We start from the raw sequence: 21,466 nt of genomic DNA on the forward strand, positions 1-21,466 counted from the left end.
CTGGCTCGTACGCATGGGAAAAACCATGAAAACGTCCATGCAGCCAGCCCGTTCGCGGGATTCGAACCTCGGACCGAACTACCAGTGTTTAGCAACGTTACCGCTCGGCCGCTGGTGGGCCCACTGAAGAAAGATGGCAAGAGTTATTTTTCAAACGGGGATGGTAAAGAATTCGTAATGTCGGTGGCATGGTGTTGTCGGACAGATTTAGACTATGCAACTGAATACGTTAAGTCTAAACAAGAGTAAATTAACTTAATGCGTCAGTTCCAACAACAAATTTTAAAGTTAGAAAACAGTTTATCCAGCTCAGAATTATTGAGAATAAATTAATGTTTTCAGTTCTTCAACACCTAAAATTTTTATAATACAAAATTCCTTTGATACTTCTTGAAGAATGTTAATAAGCATAATTTCTTTTTTACAATGAATTTCGAAATTTTCATAGCTACTTAGGCGCCCTTCTAGTTGTTCAGCTCCGTCAAGTGCCTCACACTTATTCCGGCTCTGCTGTTACTCCCAAACAACGATTATTACAAAAACTGGTAACTAAGTTTGGAAAAAAGTTATTCAAATCTGTATCTTTAAATCTTAGAATAAGATACTTATCACAGTGCAAATTAATTAACTTCATTTGTAGATTTTTAGGAAGTTACTCAAATTCGTTTTTAATGGTAATGAAAGTAATGTAAAATTAGACTCCTAATCATTAAACTTTTCTTAAAATCCTTCCCAGAACAATATAATTAAATTGCGGTAAATGCATTTCTGGACCGGAAAAGTTTTTCAGGGTATCTAGTTTTGAATGATAATAAGCAAGAGCAGTCGCACGCCATGCTAACAAGTAGAGATATTTTTCCCCACTCACATCTTGTCATTTAATTCCATTTCATCCTCAGCTGATTTCCTTTTTTTATTTCGAAGGAAATTAAAATTAAATAGTTTCAGTTGCTAATATGAATACAAATAGATAAGAATCAAATGCCAAACAATTTAGCGTTCATTGTTAAGTACAGTATGATCTCGTTATAAAACGAGTGGTTATGTTATAAATTAGTTTCTTGGTTCTTGTTACGGCATGCATACTATTTAAACCATGTTAAAAAAGGACATTCCTATGATGAAAAAAAAAAAGTCCGCAGCGAAAAACCTTTATCTAGATTAAGAAAAAAATACCATACCATAGTACTGAATGAATGCAATATTATTATCTTCTGTTTGAATGCAAACTGCTTGCTTACTTCGTAGAAATACAAGAAATTTATACAAGAGGAGATGAATTTCCTCTATAGAAGAAATGAATGAAACTAAGATTTGTAATATCAGTTTTTTTATTTCGCATAGTATTTAAAAACATTAGCAGTAAAGCATAGCCAGTTAAGCAAAAAAAGAAATCTGGGAATACTTTAGGTAACACATGCGTTACTCAAAATAGCAATATATCCAGCTGCGATACAACAGGGAAATTATATAGAATGCTATTACCTGCTATGTAGACATTTAATAAGTATAGCAGCTTAAATAGTCTAATTACATTCTCAATACACTAGCATATGTTTAATATTCACATTATATAGTTCGATAACGCAAGAAAATGTTTAATACGAAGAGCCATTCAACTGACAGTTGCAGTTGAACAACTTGCAGCTGAAATCTATAATTGGATCATAAAAGTCACCGATTTATGTGGCACAAAGTGTAGCTGGCAGACACTCATGTAGAGAGCTGTACTGTCAGCTACTATTAAGTCCTGTCCTACCAGAAGCAATCAAAAAATGAGCTGGTTTTACAGTTACTGTCAAAAATGTTTCGAAACAAGAAATGTCCATTTGTTTCTTTGTCGTCTAAATGATAATTAGCAAGAGCAGCTACAGGCCACGGTAATAGGTATAGATATTTTTTCCCACTCACATTTTTCTCTAATTTTCCTGGATGTACGATCTAACTTGGATTCCTTCTTTCTAAGTCCATAAACAACAGATCTGTCTTCTTTTCTGATGCGTTTCGTGCACCTCCAGCGCAAGAAATATAGATGTATTATTCCTTCAGGTATACACTTCATACCAAATGGGAGAGAGCATTTTCCATGGCGATCCAGGCAGTTTCCATTCCGGAACCATCGCGGCCAATAAGTGGGCCCTAAGCTCTTCCATTCAAAAGCAACTGGGCATGAACTTCTCTGCGTCAGCCAAGATTTTATCATGTTTTCGTAAGGCAAAAGATCTGGTTGCATATGTGCAAGTTCTTTCGTAAAATTGAAGTTTTTAAATAGCGTTAAATGTTTCTGCTTAGCCAAGATCTCCTCAGAGACATTTAAACTCACTTCACTCAATGGCACGGGTTTCCACGGTTTCTTTGGTTTTTTCGTTGACATCCATTCGGGCTGAAAATAAAAATTAAAAAAATTATAAAAATTATAAAACTACTAGACGACTCTGCACTAGAAATGAATTATTACATTAGAAACATCTAATAAGAATGAAATAAAGGCAAAGATGTTCATATTATAACATAAAGTAAAAGCATTTTAATTTATAAGTTAGATAGGTTACTAAACTAAGTGATCTTGACGGCTGGTTGAGGTGGTGCAGTAAGTTTAAGTAGATATTTTATATCTAAGGTCAATCAGTGCTCGGCAAGGGTTTTAGTTACTAGGAGATCGCTATTCACTATTGGTCAACCAATAGGTCACTGGAGTGAATTTATATAGATTTAGATAGATTAAATTAAAATTAGATCAAAACACACCAGCTGTGATCAAAGCAGTTGGTAACTTTTGATACTGTTCAGTACTACGGCTCAACAAATGGTTACCGGTGTGAGGTGGTCCGACACTGTTGTGATGGAGAACTCCAGACAAAAACGAGCAGTGGTGGAGATGCCCTAACACATTTGAGAGTTTCAATTGAGACGCGAACTGAACTTCATTGTGAAAAGAGCCGAATAACTTTGTCTTTCCCAAAGCAAGCGGTGATTGTTGCTTATGCATGTTTTGATAAACATTTACAGAGCAAAATTTAAAATTTATTTAAAAAATTTCTCATTTTTTTAAATCGTGTATTTGGCCCCCATAGAACCTGAGTTTGAAATCATTTCTCTACATGACAGAAAATTAAAACAGCATGAAAATCTCAAATTTATAACAGCAATCAATTAATGCATTTTTAAGCGTGCAAAGCCGTGATTAAATACCAATTGAAACTTTTCAAGTGAACCAAGATTAGTGATTTACTACAGTAAATCGCTATTTTTATTGAGCTTCAGTGTCATTCTCAAGTTATCGTATTTCACATTGCAAACATGATAAGAAATGTAAAATAAATAAATAAATAAAATAAAATAAAACAAAATAAAATAAAAAAAAACCTTAAAGGGCTCAGATTTTAAAGATCGCCTAAAGAGGGTTTTTTAAAGTTTAATATGGTTTATCAGTACAGATTATCAATACAAATGGCCAGGCGGAATAGCGAAACGTTTAAAGGATACTAGATGAATATGCATTTGGGTTTAAATTGAGAACTTTCGGCATCTTTTGTACATTTGAAATGTGAAAAAAATATATAACTTTATTCTATAAAAATATTCAATGTTTTTAATTAGATATATCATGAATTAAATACACTTTTATTCGAATCAATCAAATTTAAAAGTTAAAGAATAATGTTCTAAGAACTGCAGCTCTTTAAACAGGTTAGGGTGTTAATCAATAACAGGCAGAATAAATCTGAAAGACTGAATAAATCTGAAATCTTTCATCTTGGCAACATACTTGGTTGAAAAGTGAAACAAAGCATTTACAGAGAATGACATTTAAAGAAAATCAATGCGAAATCACGTTTCGAGACTAATAGTTGTTTCGGGCTAAAAAAAAGTTGCCAGAAAAAATTTAGCCCAAATTCTTAGAACAAATAAAACTTCAATAGTAGAGACATTAGGTATTTTTTGGAGGCAGGCAAGATGAAAAATTAGCAGCGTCTTCGCCGGGAATCGAACCGCGGTCATCTGGAGTACGCGCCCAACGTGCAGACCACCACACCACGAAGGGATGCCAAGAAGGCGAGAGAAATACCTTATATACTCCCCCTTTTAAATGGCGACTGGAGTTTTTTTAGAGGGCCCAGTTGCCAAATCCTGGGTGAGGAGAATCATCATCCAACACTCTTTTTGTTCGTGCGCCATTGTAGAGACAGTAGGTTAATTGGAAGCAGGAGTCATGAAAAATTAGCAACGCCTTCGCCGGGAATCGAACCGTGGACCTCTGGAATACGCGCCCAACGTGCAGACTACCACACTACGAAGGCGTGCCAAGAAGGCGGGAGAAATACCTTATACAGTTTAAGCAAATATGATAAAAATTAAATAACACTAAAATATTATTAAAAACAACAAAGGTGATAATTGCCCTGTTTGGAGTATGATGAAGAGTAGCAACTTGCAGTTAACTCAACTGGATGAAGATGAAAAGCAGACATTTATCAGAATATGAAATAGTATTGGAACAACTTCAACAGGCTTAAAAAGTTAGTATAAGCAATGATATGAAAGACGCGGTTAACAGTGGTTAATTAGTTAGCTGGGATTCTTCTTTTAAAATGCAAGCTTTACTAAAGTGCTTGCATATCTGCACTGAACGTCGTATAGATTATATAAATATGAGGAGAATTTTTCAGTCTTTTTCGCATAAATAACATTAGCAAAAAAAAAAAAGAGACTATTTCTACTTTTTAAGTTCTTGTTGAAGTTAATTATACATTAAATTACGCAAATTAATGTATGAGGTATTTCTCCCACTTTCCTAGCGTCCTTCGTGGTGTAGTGGTTTTGCACGCTGGGCCGGTATTCTAGAGGTCCATGATTCGATTCTCGGCGAACGCGGTTGATAATTTTTCATCTTGCCTGCTTCCAAAAAATCCTAATGTCTCTACAAATGAAAAGTAAGCTTTTAAAATAAGTAAAAGTATTTTTTTAGATGCTCGTAGTAGTTTACTTTATTGCTGTTTTAAAATTTTAGAATAAAAAGGACATTTTCCTTGATATGAAAACTTATAGAAAAGTTCACATCTTTTATTCAAGTGAACATTATTTTAATTCGGATGTTAGTTGTCAATTTGCATAATATTTTTACTACCTTAATATATTATTATCTGCATTTATTATCTGAAGTTTGTTGATCTTTCCAATAATATTTCAGTGCCTTATAGATCATGTCCCGAAACAAGTGCAGAATGTTTTGGGATAGAAGTAAATGATACTTTTTAGTAATAATTCTTAGTTATTCAAATTAATTTTCCTAACTTAACGTAATTACACACATAATAAAAATATTAATTATCTACACTATCAGATAAGTACATTATTAGTAGTACTAGTAAAGTTATTGGTAAGGTTAGATTATTAGCAGTGTGAATAATGAATATTAGTAACGTTAATTTGATTAGTGTCAGTAGCATTAAGAAAGATTATTTCTAATATCAATGGGGTTTTAGTTAGATCAATAGAGTTAATAGTGTATGGATGTCCAGTAAAATTTCTTGATCTCCTGTGTTGTCAAATTTGTGTGAGGGCATGCATTACAATAGCGAATGTGAATCGTTTTCAGCCTCTCATTTGGTAAAGTTTTCCAAAGCTTTTGGAATCTCTCAGTTACTCCCATTTTGATCCCATTTGGAATCTACAAAGCCAAAGAGAATTTATACCTTTGTCTTCTCAAAGCCTAACCATCGAGTACTGATGTTTGGTTCTTGAATATTTTATCTCTTACAGAAGTATGTTGTTCTTTCGACTGGTTCTTCTTCTATGGATTATAAACGCATGATAATGTTCCATCCTCTTCATAAAATTAGAAAACACATCTTTATTGATTTCAATGCTCCCAATAAATCAGAGCAAATCACCTCTTTTTCTCTTTCATATCCACTATCAGCTATCGAGGTACCCACTTTAGAAACAAACCATCCGTTCACGATTAACATCTCTGATTTCAGCCGATGGCCTCCTACTTCGTAGTTTGTCTTCAATTCTGATGTAATTTTATAAGCAACAGAGGCGCTATTCGACTCGAAACTTACTTTTTGTCCGAATTACTTTTGTGTTCGAATCAACACTTTTCAAATTTTGTCACCAAATGTTATCGCGACAGTTTATTTTAGAAAAATTAAATAATAAAAGATCTATATTTATATATGTATGTATGTATGTATGTATGTATGTACGTATGTTCCTCAAATTATGAAAAAACGATATAACCGAGAGCCAATGAATTTTTTATACACTTTGGGTCACTTTAGCATTGCCTCCTTGGAGCCCGAATTTTAAATTTAAAATTTGCTTTTGATTTATTCCATAATTTATAGAAGTTTAACGAACTTTTGTTTAACAAACTTGAAGCAAGAAAGAGGAACACTATTCAAAACAAAACACTTTTATCTCCAGGACGCCAGGCTGTTGTCATTTGCAAAATGTAAGAAATTTATCTTTCAATTTCAATTCACAAATTCGGCTATTTAAAAGCAGTGTATTGCTATTTTCTCAAATAGAATACCTATTTATCTCCTGTCATTAGTATATTGCCATTAAGTAAAGCATAAGACTTTCGAATTTAATCTTTATGTTACTGAGTAGCAAACAAAGTGACAGAAAAGCAATAAACGCAGTTCTTAAAAATATTTTTTCTACTTTTTAATCCGACCTGATTTATTCTAACTGATTGATTTAAAAAGTACATTAAAACCTTCTTGGAGGATATCTAATCAGAAATATTAAATATTTTTATGAAATGAAATTAGTTGACCTCATTAAAAGCATTACATATTTTCTGTCGATTATAACTTTTTTTATGAGAACTATTATTGTAAGGCTATATAATACCATATAACATTTTGAGAAATATTATTACAACTTTTCATGGCAACTATTTTTCTTCGCTGAACAAGCAAACGACTAGTTTTTAAAGAAGTAAATTAGCAAATATAAAAAAGGCAATTCCTAACGCTCTAACAGGACTTGAAATTTATGTGGTGAAAAAACCGATTTTTAAGCGTGAGAAAGCTGTAGAAAAGCGATGCTTAATAATAAAGCGTAAAAGACACACACAACACACACAAAAAAAAGTAGTGAGTCCAAGAGCAGATTGGTAACCTATGATGCTCAGCGAGAGCATAAGAAAACTTTAAGAAATCCTCTGGTGCGAAGTTAAAATATTAATCCTTACATATTTTCTTTCTTTAAAAAAAAAAAAAAAAATCTGATGTGTACACCACATGACTTCTTTGTACGGAATATTAAATTATACGCATTTTTTCTTGCATTTCGTTTAAACTTATTGAATTGAATTAAATCTACTTCGCCGACAGCGCATAAACCACAATAGAATAAATGCATTCTTTAAAATTCACTCTATTTGTTTACCATAGCGACAATCTGGCGCTAGGTTCACTTAACAGTATTATATTCATATGATAACTCAGAATGCACAAAATTTATATCAGTTAAAGAATAAGTTAATGGCTGCCACATGTTCTATTCAAAAACTATAATAAAGCTAGAACGATGTATAAAAGAAATTAAGCAAACAAAACAAAAAAAGAAACAGTTTTTCACAGACGATTGAGTATTTCTTGTTCAATTAATTCAGTTCTCACTTAGCGACAAGGCAAAAATACATAAAAACTCAAAATATCTGTATCAAAAATTACGAAGTAAACCCTAAACACTTTCCTCGAAAACATTCCAGGAAGGATTAAGCATGATTTGATTCGCAATAATAAATGGAGGCGTTATCTTTGTTGTTGCGAAGCTACGTTTCTCTAGATTGGCAACAAATCCACTACTCTGCTGTTTCAAATGTAAACAGGCAATGGCCGCCATCAAAAACATTAGTAGGCTTAGCGGCACTTAAACAATTTTAAAACTGTTGATAATTCTAAAAATATTGCATACAGATTTACTAAAGGCATAAAAACCTTAACCGGAAGATAAGAACAACATAATTCAATCATTTTTAAAGCAAAAAATGTACAATTTACAAAAATATAAGAGTAAAGAAACTGAGATCACTAAGCCGGGTAACAGAGTGGATATATATATAAATATATTTACATACGTTTGGTGCGGCCGATTGCAACCAAAATACGAGATGCACATCTACATGTTACAGCAGTCCTGTATACAAAATTTCAACGTTCTGAGGCTACTCGTTTTTGAGTTATGTGAGATACGTACGTACGTACATACGTTCGTACAGACGCCATGAAAAATTCTCTTCAGAATTCAATTTAAAGCAGTTTTATAATTTTTTTGGAGGAAAAGAGTGTTTTATTCTGTCCTTACATACATATATCACGGAAATACATCGTTAAATGGCATTTGAAAGAGGTCAAAATGGAATATTTGTGTTTAGATATGCTGCCTGAAACTTTTCGCGATTACAATACTTCCTTTTTAATTCGTACAAGGAAGTAAAATCTTAAATTTCGTCATCTATCTTTATCTGTCTATTGCTGTAATTAACAATAACTTTCTTCTGCATATCTTGTAGCCTTCCGCGAAAGCAGTTTGAACAGCCTTCTGCTCACGCTGCGCAAACTGCATCCAAGAACTCAGTGATGGCGCTTAATTAGTACTTCATTACCGTTAGTTACTTGCATTGAAGAAAATTATTATTACTTCTTTGCAAAGAGGAATAATTAATTTCCGCAGTTAAAGACTTTAATTGTTTTACTTAAGAAGTAACCTAGATTCTTACACCGCAGTATCAATAAATATGATACTACAGCCGCTCATCAGTCTTCTCTGATTATTGAAAATTCTATGGAAGTGGCACACTTAGATAGAAGTACATTACAGTAACATGCTCAGTGCTGGTAATCATCTACATTTATTTCATTCATTACCGCGTAAAAAGTCTACGTTAATATGAGAATCTAAGTCTGTTTAACCATGGTATCCGATTCCAGTGACTAGATGCTATCAGATGATTAACAAATTTGGAAACTATCATATATCAGTAAATTAATGAAGTCTATTCAATGAAAACTATCATATATTAGGAAATTAATGAAGTCTATTCAATGGAAACTATCATATATCAGTAAATTAATGAAGTCTATTCAATCTCTAACTTGCTAAAGGATATCACTTTTTAAGCCATATTGTCTGTCTAGCCATACATCTGTATATGAGTATATGATCAATAACGTTCAAAAAGTATATGCTCTGCCACAAAAAAATTATATGCACCCAAGAAGAAATCGAGCCACATTCACGAAATCCAGCAGGAATGTAGTCTGGTATCGTAAGTGAAATGTAGTCCAAGTAAGCTTTAGAGAAGCAAGTCAGTCGAACAGGATTATCGTCAGCCACATCGGTAGGAGGGATATAGTAGTTTCTTGGTGTTGGCGATAATGAATCGCCGAAGAAATAGTGTACCGTTGCGGATGGTCAAGGCTTCCCAGGAACACAAATGATAGCGAGAATCGCGGAGTCATAACAGCGACCATTTCCGCACCAATAACGTCGCTAGTATTTATTAGACGCTATTTACCACATTCCAGGCATCCAGTGGTATTAAAAGATATCATTCGAAGACGACTGGCTGACGCTGGTATATGCTCCCGACGTACCCCAGACTCACATCATAGGCAGTGTCGATTGGATTTTTGCCGAACTCGAGCAAGCTGGAGTGTGACCGGCTCGAAGCTTATAGTTTTTAGCGATGAATCCCCGATTAACCCTCAATGCTGACACACAAGCGTGTGTAGGCGGCCAGGCCAACAGTCGAACCGACATTTTTTACCGAACGCCATACGGCGAATGCACAAGGTGTGACAGTGTGAGGGGGAAACGATTTGTTGGGACACATGATCACCTCTAATCGTCTTTCAAGCCACTATGACGGCTCGCATTTACGTGGACGATATTTTAACTCCGGTTTAATTCCCACGCTTACAAGTTGCCCAGGTGCCATTTATCAGCAAGACAACGCTCGTTTACATACTACGCGAATCTACCACTAATGTCTTCAAGGGTATGACGAACTCCTGTGGCCTGTCAGGTCACCAGATCTCTCGCTAATAGAGCACGTTTGGGACATGCTTGGAAGGCAACGCAGCCGTCCCGGAATATTAGTTTGCAACTGGGAACTTCCCATTTGTAAACATTATGGCATGATCTTCCGCAGGAAGTCATAGGTGACCTATTTGATTCAATGCCACGCCATTTAAATGGCCAATTCAGATTCATTAAAAATGGCACCAATAGTTATAAGAAAAATGTAGACTATTATTTTGCGCTTCAAATTTAAAAAAAAAAAAATTAATTGATCTTCATTACTTGTAACACAGAACATAATTATGCTGGATCATCAATAATAACACTCCTGTAATTAATACCGTTCAGTCTATTGACATACAAAATATCAACTAAAATCTTTGAAAACTTATATACTTCGCTTCCATCTGAAGAAACATATACTACCATATATTTCATCTATACTACCATGCAGTTCAACTTAAACAAAAATTGTAAATTGATCTTCAATACTTGTAACACAGGACACAATTATTGTAATTAATACCGTTCATTCTATTGACATACAAATTATCGACTGCTATGATTTTGAAAACTTATATACTTCGTTTCCATTAGAAGAAATCTATACTACCACGTATTTCATTTCGCTTACATGTAAAATTCATTAATGAAAACTGCTTACTTGGAAATCATCTCCCATAAGTTCATAGAGGTATTCTGTGTTCCTCATGTTTGGTTTCCTCTTTCCATTTAAATATCGACTTCCTCCTTCAGGTGGGACCTTTTTCGGCTTTCGTGTGAACGATTCTTCAAAAAAGTTGGGACCTTCTGAGACAACAGCAGGCGTTTGACTTGGTATGCGATTGGACAGAAAATCCTCTTCCGTATACTGACAAAACAAAACTTCAAAGCAGGTTAACCAAAATAGAAACAAATGAAACGATCTTTGCATTGCCATGTCGCCTGAAAAATAAAGAATAAATAACATAAAATACGCTGATAACAAAAGCCAAAATGATTTATTAGTGTATAAACAAGTGCAGGGGTGGATACAGTGGTCAGTGTTCTGATCGGCAGAGCCTACTTGCTTGTGCTGGTATCTTTTGGAAATTAGCCATTGTTCATCAAGACATAAGTGATGGCCGGCACCATTTACATCACAAAAAATGCAACTTTCATCACGATGCCGGGACGCTCATGTTAAAATCTTAATTTTAGTGAATAATCCTCGATCTACATAAAGATACCGGTATTGTTATGAATTTCAGTTTATAAGTTAGAGAAAACTTTTCCTATCAATGTGCCCTAACTTTGTGAGTTTCCCCTCAAGGTGTCCTACCTTTATAACAATTTCTCCATCCACCTATATGATAGTTTCTCCAGCACCTTTATTCAAATGAGCTGCTGTTTGCCATTCCCATGCATAAATGTGCCAGTACCGCTATAAATTCGACATTATTATGAAGTTCAGTTTGTAACATGAAGAAATCAAATTTCGTGGAGTTGCTGGTATCTTTCTATCAGAACATCTTCATTAGAAGTCTTGGGGGAAATCTCAAGGCGGACTTAATAGCCACCAGTGATAGCTCCTCAGGTAATTTCCGAACTCCCAACAGACCCTGAGTATTTACTTAAGATGCTAGAAAGTGCAATCTGTTTTTATTCATTACAATAATGGTGCAAACGTTTGAAAAAGGCCGATTTATTTCTTTTTCTCTGGTAAATTTAGCAAATAATTTTTTGGACTAATAGGATTTTATTTACAGCTTTCTAAAATTACCGTTTTTTTTTTAATGTCAGACATGAAGTATGATGGCCAAAAATTTCAATTTACTGAAACTCATATACAGATAAGATATTTCTGAGAACTTTAATAGCTTCTTCTGTTCATAATGGATTATTTAGGATGAAAGGGGTATTTAATCTGAACTCTATAGCAATCTAGATTCAAGAAACAGATTAAGACCATTTTTACGCCAAATTTAAGTGCCATTTTATCTTGCATTTATGTCATAACAAAAGTTGAATTCTGAAAAATATTATAAAAAGAATTCCACTTTAGAAATTTGCCTGTGAAAACAAGTGTCTCATCTGAATGCTTAATTTACAATAAACTTTAAATTCGAATAGAAGGGATTTATCAGTTAGATATATTATATTATTACAGCCTATTCCAGTGCTTAATTGCGCCGGAGCCCTAAATAAGATGAGCTCCGGTACTTCTTTTTACAAAACTGAACCACAGTTTCAAGGAAAAAAATTTAGAATTCGTAACGTTTTAGTTTAACAATAAGCAGACCTTGCAAATACTGTATTTCCCTAGAAATACAAACTCATGAACATGAGACGTTCAATTAAAGTCCCCTTACTCACATGCGGAAACCTTTTCCTTTAAGAAGGGCAATAAATTTACGAGAGTTTGTTTAGGGACGCGTAAATTTCTCGCCATTCCATCGTATCTAGCGATCAAGCACGTCCTATACTATCGTCTTCCCACAGTATCCACTAATGCAACCAAATACGGGGGGGGGGATGAAAGTGTAACCAGAAACTTAACGTTCATTCATCAAAACGAGAACGAGACAAAATGTAGTATAGTTTGCATTACTTTATTAGAATCCTACAGTATGTAACATAGTGCAGCCTAAAGTATGCTTTATTATTATGAAATTTATCAATTAAAAAGTGATCCTATTTACATAATTTGCACGAATATCCTGTATTATGTATAAAATTCGCTATTATGCGTGGTTTTACGATTCTGTGGTAAACCTTGGAACGTACTACCCGCGAATACCGAGGCACGATGTATAAGTTGTTTTCTTTTAAATCAAATGACATAATATGTAATATAATGACATAGTGGCATAGCATGTAATGACATAATATATAATGAAAAAAAAATGTCATAATTTCAAGTAACTGAAGCCATTGTTAAAATATTATATTGTTGCAAAATCAGGTCGTTTTCCGAAGAATCGTTTTATATAACAATACGGTAGGATTTAAAATCCCCTCCCCCATAAACACACAATAAAAAATACTTTAATGACTTGTTACATATACAGCTATTCTGGTGTTGCGTTCATGGTTTATTATCTTAGACAGAAATATAACGTTTGAGCTTTTTAGCCCAAAGGGCTATTAATTTCGTTTTGGCATTTTGCGTCGAAAACTTTAAAAATCTGAATCACTTTTCATATTGCTGCCACCAATATTATCGCCCTCTATTATATTTTAAAAAATTAAATTATGAAAAACCCGCATAAATGTATATATATTTCTCGCATTGTGATAAAACAAAGATACCTAGAGCCATCCAATATGGAATGAGGTACATCTGCACCTGAATATGGGCATTTGGAAGCCCAAATTTTGAATTTGTTTTATTACCTATTTCATATTTTGTAAAGCATATATCAGTTTTTGATTAGGAAACTGAACGATTTTAAAGCGAGCAATGGTAAAACTGTACGGAGGGGGACACATTTTTATCTCCAACGTGCGAGACTGTGTATCGAGAAATCTAAAGATACGCTCTTAAATTACTCGTATTTTGCGATACAGCTGTTGAATTGAATTTTATAGTTTAAGTGCGAAGAACATGCTAATTAATAAATACAGGTGACACACAGAACGTTAAAAAAACGCCCGTTCGGGGGTAATATAAAATCTGAAAGTATATTTCAGACTTTTTAAAAAAAATATTTTCTTTTAAATTTTATTTCTTAAAGCTTAACATCAGAAGTTGTATTATTACTATATTATCCACTACACAAAATATTTGTTTCTGATAAACATTTTTTTTTCATGGCATTTAAAAGTATCAAACCTATGCAACTATACGTAGATACTTATCGTCCGATAAATGTAAATATTATCTCAGAGAATTAGAAATTTTTAAAAATTCCTGGAAACTTACAGTTGAGAAGGGAAATCTCTACGTCATATATAAATTAAATTTTACATTAATAAATTTATTTCGTATTATACAGTTATATTCAAAACATCAGAGATGTTACATAACAAAAATTGTTTCTACTTATTTATTAGTTAATCCTTAAGTTAAAATTAAGTTATTAATTAATCCTTAAAATTATTATGACATGACCTTTATTCTTAACAAAATTAAGCAAGCATTATTCTGAATCATACAAATTAAAAATAGCCCAAGGGCAAAACAGAAAATCAGACTGCGTGACACATTAAAGACACAGGACAAATAACTTGATACTTACCGTAAATGTTTTATAGAAATCCCTAGGTGTTTAAAACAACCCCGTTTTGGAAGACAGATCGGAAGATATGGGAACGTATTCAAATAAAGGCATGGTAAGGGGCACCCTCACTGGAGAAGACAGATATTTATGATGCAGGCGGGCTCCGTTGCTTGGTACAACAGCTGCATTGAAATGCGGAATGATCCCTGCACTGTTATTTCCGAAGCACTTTTAATTGGGTAAACAGCAGTAGAGTAAATTGCTTTCGCTGACAATCTGTTTCGTTCGTTTTACTTGCATTTACTTCAACGCATTTCTCTCGAGATATATAACATGTGTGAAACAGATTTTTAGAAATACTTGTTATTGAAAATTATAAAATGTCCAAACGTAAAATAAATGATTATTTGGAATGTAATCGAAAGGCCATAGTAGGTAATATTATTAATGCGAATTTAGCTATTGCAAATGATGATTATGATATGAAGATGACTCGTGATACAGAAGATACAAAGATTATAGTTTTTACGTTTTTCCGAAATCGGAACTAAGTATAGGAGAAAGCAGTTTTGCTGACCAGCCAAGCTGCTGGTAAACTCAACAAGGTATAAAATTTAAGCAAAAAAAACGACTGGTTAATTTTCAAGAATAAAGAATTAGGATGTCGATGGTGTCCATTAGTGTCACACTTAGGTGTTATGAGATTCCAAGGTTTGAACACTCCAGTCGATAACAATTGGGCCAGTGCAGAGCATAAATTGCGCCGGCTCCGGTACTTCTTAGTTTCTGGGACACAGAGCTTAAATTGCGCCAGAGCCCACCGGAGCCTGGCTCCGGTACTTTTTGGGATAAATCATAATTCTAGACTGAGCGCACCAGAGCCCTACATAAGAAGGCTCCGGCACTTCTTCTATGTAACTGAACAACAATTTCAGTAGAAATCTGATCCCGAAAATTTTATTTTTAGCAATAAAATTATATTAAAAATCACTTATTTTAATTTACCTCTGTACATTTTATGTAATTTTAATCATTTTATTATTTAATTATTTTGAAGAAATTTTAAAGAATATTAATTAATCAATTATTCATTAATTGAATGACAATTATTAATTAATTAACAATAGAAATATTTATCATTCATATATAAAGTATTTCTCCTGCTTTCCTAGCGTGCCTTCGCCTGGGCCGGTATTCCATAGGTCCGTGGTTCGATTCCCGGCGAAGGTGGTTGCTAATTTTTCATCTCTCTGGCTTTCCCAATTACCTTAATGTCTCTACAAATTCGTAATTATTATTTATTCTGGTAGTATTTAAATTTTTAATTATGATTTTAATGGCCATTTTATTTATTTATTTATTCTTGCTCCTCTTTCTTGGAGGTCTTGCATAGAGCTCCCGCATTTCTAATTTTAGAAATTAAGCCCTGCTGGAACATATTCTAATTCTATACCGAAAGTGCACCGGATTCCTAAATAAGAAGGCTCTGACGCTCCTTTTATGTAACTGAACAATTATTTCAGTGAAAATTTGATCTCGAAAATCTCATTTTTAGCAATAAACTTACATTAAAAATTGCTTATTAAATTTTAATTTATCTCTTTACGTTTTATTTAATTTTAATCATTTAATGAGTTTAATCTTTAATTATTTTAATAAATAATAATTAATTAATTATGAATTAATTAAATAATAACCAATAAATATTAATTATTAATATCAATTAAGTCATTACTGATTAATTTGATACTCAACTATATAATTTTTAAATTATTAATGATTTTAATAGTCATTTTATTTATTAACTCTTGTTTCTCTTTTCTGAAGGTCTTCCATAGGGCTCTGGCACCTCTACTTTTAGAAATTAAGCCCTGGCCTTTATTAAAAATAAAATAAATGCATAATTTTTTATTCCAGTTTCTGGACACTTATTTGCTTAGCATTCGGAGGAATGGCCGAACCTGTCGAACATTTAACCATTTCATCAGTCAGATTGTTGCCCAAGGTATACTACAGGGAATGCAGCGATAATACACTCGCGAGAATGGAGATGCCGTAACTGCGAACATCGCTGCCTTGTCCAGGATTCGAGCCCGAGGCTAACGATATGGCAGCTGGCGCAACTAACCACTAAACCGAACTAGACGGCATAATAGCAAATCCCCGTATTGCTTTAAAATACCTAATATGTTAAGCAGTGCATAATTATAATATTTTATAACATGAATTAAAGATCATACGTTGAACAGCAACCTAGAATAACTTAATTTTGCAAGCTGCGTGAATGATAAATATTCTGGTACAGTAACGTAAAACACAAATGGGTAGGTTAATTTACAGGCACCTTAGCGAAAACTGCGTCAAATTAAACAAAACAAAATTGTGTGAGTATTTGAATAATTTCTTAATTAACATAAGATAATTTTTAAAGGTGCTTATTTTTTACTGGATACATATATTTACTAGTATTTCATATAATTAATTATTACATGCTTGATAGTAAAAACTTTTTAAGTTCTAGAATACTTTCATTTTGTAAGAAATATTTTCGAGAAAGTAATGTTAAAAAATTATTACACTTAAGATTTTAAGATAGAAATATTAGATTATTACAATTAATATTTTAGTAACAAATTAATGCCACGTTTCCTGTACACATTTTAGATATATCTAGGTGAAAATAATATAAATATATAGCATAGTTAAACGTAAATTTTTTGCGATTATAATACCTCCTTTACTTCGCATAAGGGAGTAAAAAGATCGTGGCTTATACATTTGACGATGCAATTAAGCTAATAAAAAATTTGAAAATGCAATGTCATATGCAATTCATTTAACAGATTTCATTACACGCCCCACGCTTTTATTACTGGAGTAAAATATTTTTTTAATGATGGACTGATTAGATTTTTATAATGATAGACTAATTAGAATTTCCTAATTTTAACAAAAATGATAGTCGAAACGCTGACAATCTGTTCATTTGTAGGCATTTGCAGTATTTCAACAACAACGAAAAAAAAAAAAAAAAAAAAAAGAATTTTCTAATAATAACAGGTAGAAAATATTTAAAAGATAAAGTATTTATTATTTAACCATTTAAGTTTTAACAACAGAAAAATGCTGTGATTTCATCTCGAGGATTATGCATATAAATATGCAAAGTAAACCTTAATTTTTTCTCAACAAGTTAATATTAAGATGCTCAAAAGTTCCCATTTAGGGAATGTTTCAGATAAATTAAAGATGAAAATTAAGTAATATATTTATATGTCTAGTTACATTAAAAGCTACATTAAATTGGCAATTGATTATCATTAAGAAGATTATCATTTTTTTTTTTTTTAATTACAAAAAAAGATTATCATTAAGAAGATATACCAGGACTTAATTTCTAAAATTAGAAGTGCCTCAGCTGTGTAGAACTCCATTAATAAAAGTTATAATTTAAAAAATATAAGCAGCATAATGAAAATAAAAATTAAGATATAATAACAATAGTTAACTAATAAATTATAACACAACAAGTTAATCGTATTTTGCTGCTCCAGCGGGAATTACAATTTTACTCAAAAACTACGAAGTATCTGGACTTGCTTAAAATATATCATTTAAAAATGCAGATATTCAGAAATTAAAATACTACTACGCCACAAACAAAAAATCACTTAGTCCTATCTATTAATAAAATAAAAGTATAAGATATTAATTTCAAATTCAAGAACTTAAAGGCATGCATAATTACACAGAAAAGAAAAGATATAAACTCATGAAGGGAAATTTAATTTCGCTCACGAAACTGACACTGAATTTTCTTGTGTTTTAAACCCATCCAAAACAAGAGAATGTCAGTTATATTTTCAAACAAAAATACAAATACAAACAAACCCACCGAAAAAAGGATCATATTCACAAAGCGGAGTTCAAGAACGATATTTCGAAAGTAACAATCGGCATCACTTACCTCGTTGTTAGGACGATGTGTATCACGCTGAGAATCCAGTTGCTCTCAAAGTCGACATAGAGCGCTTGAACATTCTCCCAGATATAATGGGGGTAACAGACTACAGATTTTTCAAGTAGAATAAGGGGGTTGTTAAGTGACAATAAGGTAAATTTTTCTCACAAGCTACAAGTATTTTTCCCTTTTTAGGGAAAATAGCGGTAGCATGTGGGTCTAAACGGAAACGGACACTTAATCTAGAGCGATGCAAGTAGTTTTCGAATTACGAAGACTTTCTTTAAGAAGACTAAAAATTACTATTTTAATTTATTAATTTAAGTGTACCACGAGCATATAAATATATACACGAATTTTTGGATTTCAAAAAGGTCTGAAGCATTTACTAAACTAAATCGAGTGTTCAGCTACTCGAAAATATTGCATCAAAACAACAATCGTTTCTTCATAGCCAAGAAACGCATTTGAGGGTAAAAAAAAAGGGGGAAAGAAAAAGGTAACATTTACGCATATTTTAGATTAAAGAAACTGTTCCTAATTGTAGCCCACCAGCGAACGAGTAGAAAAGTTGCTGAACACTGGTATTTAGGTCAGATGTTCGAAACCCGCGAAAAGGGTGACTGCGTGAGCGTTTTTGTGTTTTTTTCCATGTGTAACGTGTATACGAGCGAATTCCCTTAAAAATCCTCCACGACGGCACCCTCGGTAGCAAAGTCTCGAGGGCAGTTGCTGTAATCGCATAAAACGAAACCGTTCTCAGTTGCAGTGGATAATCCATACACATAACAATTACTCGTCTGTTATTTTTAATTAAACACATCGTTTTATGTGTTTTGTTTATATTAACCAATTTACAGTGAGAATACGTGATAATTTCACAAACTATGTATGTGCATACTGCATATATGTATGTGTTCGAATAAATTATTTAAAATGTCAACGTTAGCTTATACATTCTTAAAACCCCTTTCGTGTTAAATAAAAGAATAATTTATATATAAAAACATTGTCAAAGATATGAAAAATAATTTAAGTACCCGAGTTCAGAACAGACTTGCGGCCAAGACCAAGTTCAGAACAGACTTGCGGTAAAATCGCTGATACAGCACTCGTTAGTCGATGATTACATGTAGTTAATTTTACAATAATACTGGAATCAGAAATGCTTCATACTAGGATCGGGGCTTAATTTCTAAAATTAGAAGCACATGAGCCCTAAACGAAATTAAATAAACAAAAAATAAAAATTGAGTAATAAAATTAAATAAAATGTAAAGAAGTAAGCAAAAAATTAACAGAAATCTAAAAAACCTGAAAGGTTCCCATTTTAAACGTCGCCCAAAAGAACTCTTTTAAAGTTTAATATGAGTAATTTAATAGCAATAATTTATCAGTACAGATTATCAGTAGATATGCTCTGATGGAGTAGAGAAATATTATACAGAATTCTAGATGAATATTCATTTAGACTAATATGGGAACTTCTGAATTTTCTGTTTATTTCAAAAGCGAAAAAAATATACAACCTCGTTCTATAAAAAAATAATGTTTCTAATCAGATATATATCACGAATCCAATGCATTTCATTTAAATCAATCGAATAAAGTAGTTAAAAAAATATTATTTAGAACTGCATCCATCACATTTAAATAGCTTAATTTGTTAATACAAAACAGACAGATTAAATTTGAAAAATAACATTTCGATCAAAGATCTTACATTTTGCCAAATGGCAACAGACTCTTAAAAAAAAAAAAAAAAAAAAAAAAAAAAAGTCTGAAAGCTTTCAGATTTTACATTACACCCAAAGGGACGTTCCTTTTTAACGTTTCGTGTGTTACCTTTATTTATTAAATATCATGTTCTTCGCACTTAAACCATAAAATTCAGTTCAACAGCAATATCGCAAAATAATTTTAAAACGAGCCCATCTTTAAAATTTCCGATACACAGTCTCGCGCGCTGGAGATAATTCTTTTTTTCGGACAGTGTTGCCATTGCTCGCTTTGAAATTGTTGAGTTTGATAATTAAAAATTCGTTAAAGTTTTACAAAATATGAAATAGATAATAAAAGAAATTTCAAATTTGGGTTTCCAGATGCCCATATTAGGGTGGAAACTTACGTTATTCAAACTTTGATGGCTCTAAGTACCGTTGTTTTATCACAATGCGAGAAACATACATGCATATTCTTCATTATTTAATTTCTTTAAATATAACACAGGGCTGTAATATTTGGTGGCAACAGTTTGAAAAGTGAACCGACATTTATCGCGAATCAACGCAAAATGCCAAAACGAAATTAACAGCCCATCTGGGCTCACGCCTTCTGGGCTAAGAGCTGAAATAACATATTTGTGATATATATGAAATATTTGTGATATAAGTGAACGATATAAAGGGAATCAAAGCTAAAGAATCTTTCAATAATAACGGTAATAGTTCTTTTGGGGAAATGAATTAAGTAAAATCAATAATAGCTAATAAAATAACAAACTGAAATTGAGCTCATTTTAATTTGAACTTCGACTATTTTTACTCAAAAGAATTAAGTACACCCTGGTTGAGTTTAATCTTTGGCTACAGTGTACCAGATTAGAAATAAAGATTAATTTAAAGTTTATATTTAAGAGGAAATAAACTTCCACGAATACAAACTAACAAACATGTTAGAAGATCCATTAACACCATAAGATCGTTTTAAAGGCTCCTCTCAAACAAGGATGTCAGCGAAGTTGTTTTATGTATTAGAGTTCAAATTTATACTTTAACGTAAATACGTTGTAGTTTGGCAAAAAAATCTGATGTGGCCAATGCATGATCTCCCGCTAGTTCCAGACTTTAAATAACAATAAGCTTTAAGTAAAGTATCGCTTTATTGTTTCAATAAATAGAAAGTTCTGTAATACAAAATTTTAGATCATACTTTATTAGGTGTAATTGTCACACGAGTGAAAACTTTTTTTTCTAAAATTTATACCAACGTAACTATATGTTTTCACATTTAGCTTTTTATTAATTATAATTTATCGGACAGTTGAATAACATATAATTTAATTGGCTTTTAATTAAAGGAAATTAAGTGTTTATAACATATTTAAAAAAAAATTCCTTAAAATGAATACTGTAATTTAATTTTCAGAGTTATTTCTGTAATAGCAAAAAAATTTAAAGTCATTTTGATCTGCTCATATATTCCCGCAATATTTAAGGACCACTAAACAATGCTCGTTAAATTGGAACAATAAATT

At 32.4% G+C, this 21,466-nt stretch overlaps 1 protein-coding gene across 2 annotated transcripts; it reads right to left on the reverse strand.

Annotated features, from left to right (window-relative positions):
- Positions 1 to 1,322: 1,322 nt before the first annotated feature.
- On the reverse strand, positions 1,323 to 18,304 carry LOC118187334 (noggin-like). Of its 2 annotated transcripts, none has more exons than XM_085819785.1 (3): positions 18,217 to 18,304; positions 10,712 to 10,992; positions 1,323 to 2,383 (listed from the first exon to the last, which is right to left on the reverse strand). In XM_085819785.1, the coding sequence occupies exons 2-3, from the start codon at positions 10,985 to 10,987 to the stop codon at positions 1,856 to 1,858; spliced, it is 804 nt and encodes a 267-aa protein (XP_085675911.1). In that variant the 5' UTR covers positions 10,988 to 10,992; positions 18,217 to 18,304; the 3' UTR covers positions 1,323 to 1,855. The 2 variants fall into 2 exon arrangements, with proteins under 2 accessions (XP_085675911.1, XP_035213423.1); XM_035357532.2 differs by lacking the exon at positions 18,217 to 18,304 and adding an exon at positions 14,268 to 14,413.
- Positions 18,305 to 21,466: the final 3,162 nt, after the last annotated feature.

The sequence above is a fragment of the Stegodyphus dumicola genome, chromosome 7, assembly GCF_044657685.1.
Source record: "Stegodyphus dumicola isolate Sdum_Otavi_A_Nest chromosome 7, ASM4465768v1".
In the NCBI taxonomy this organism is placed as follows: Eukaryota; Metazoa; Arthropoda; class Arachnida; order Araneae; family Eresidae; genus Stegodyphus; species Stegodyphus dumicola.

Excerpts from the sequence above, each read along its gene's own strand:
- LOC118187334 (XM_085819785.1), bottom strand. The coding sequence starts at position 10,987 with ATGGCAATGCAAAGATCGTTTCATTTGTTTCTATTTTGGTTAACCTGC. Across the intron at positions 2,384-10,711 it reads TTATGGGAGATGATTTCCAA|CCCGAATGGATGTCAACGAA; the intron begins GTAAGCAGTTTT and ends TTTTATTTTCAG.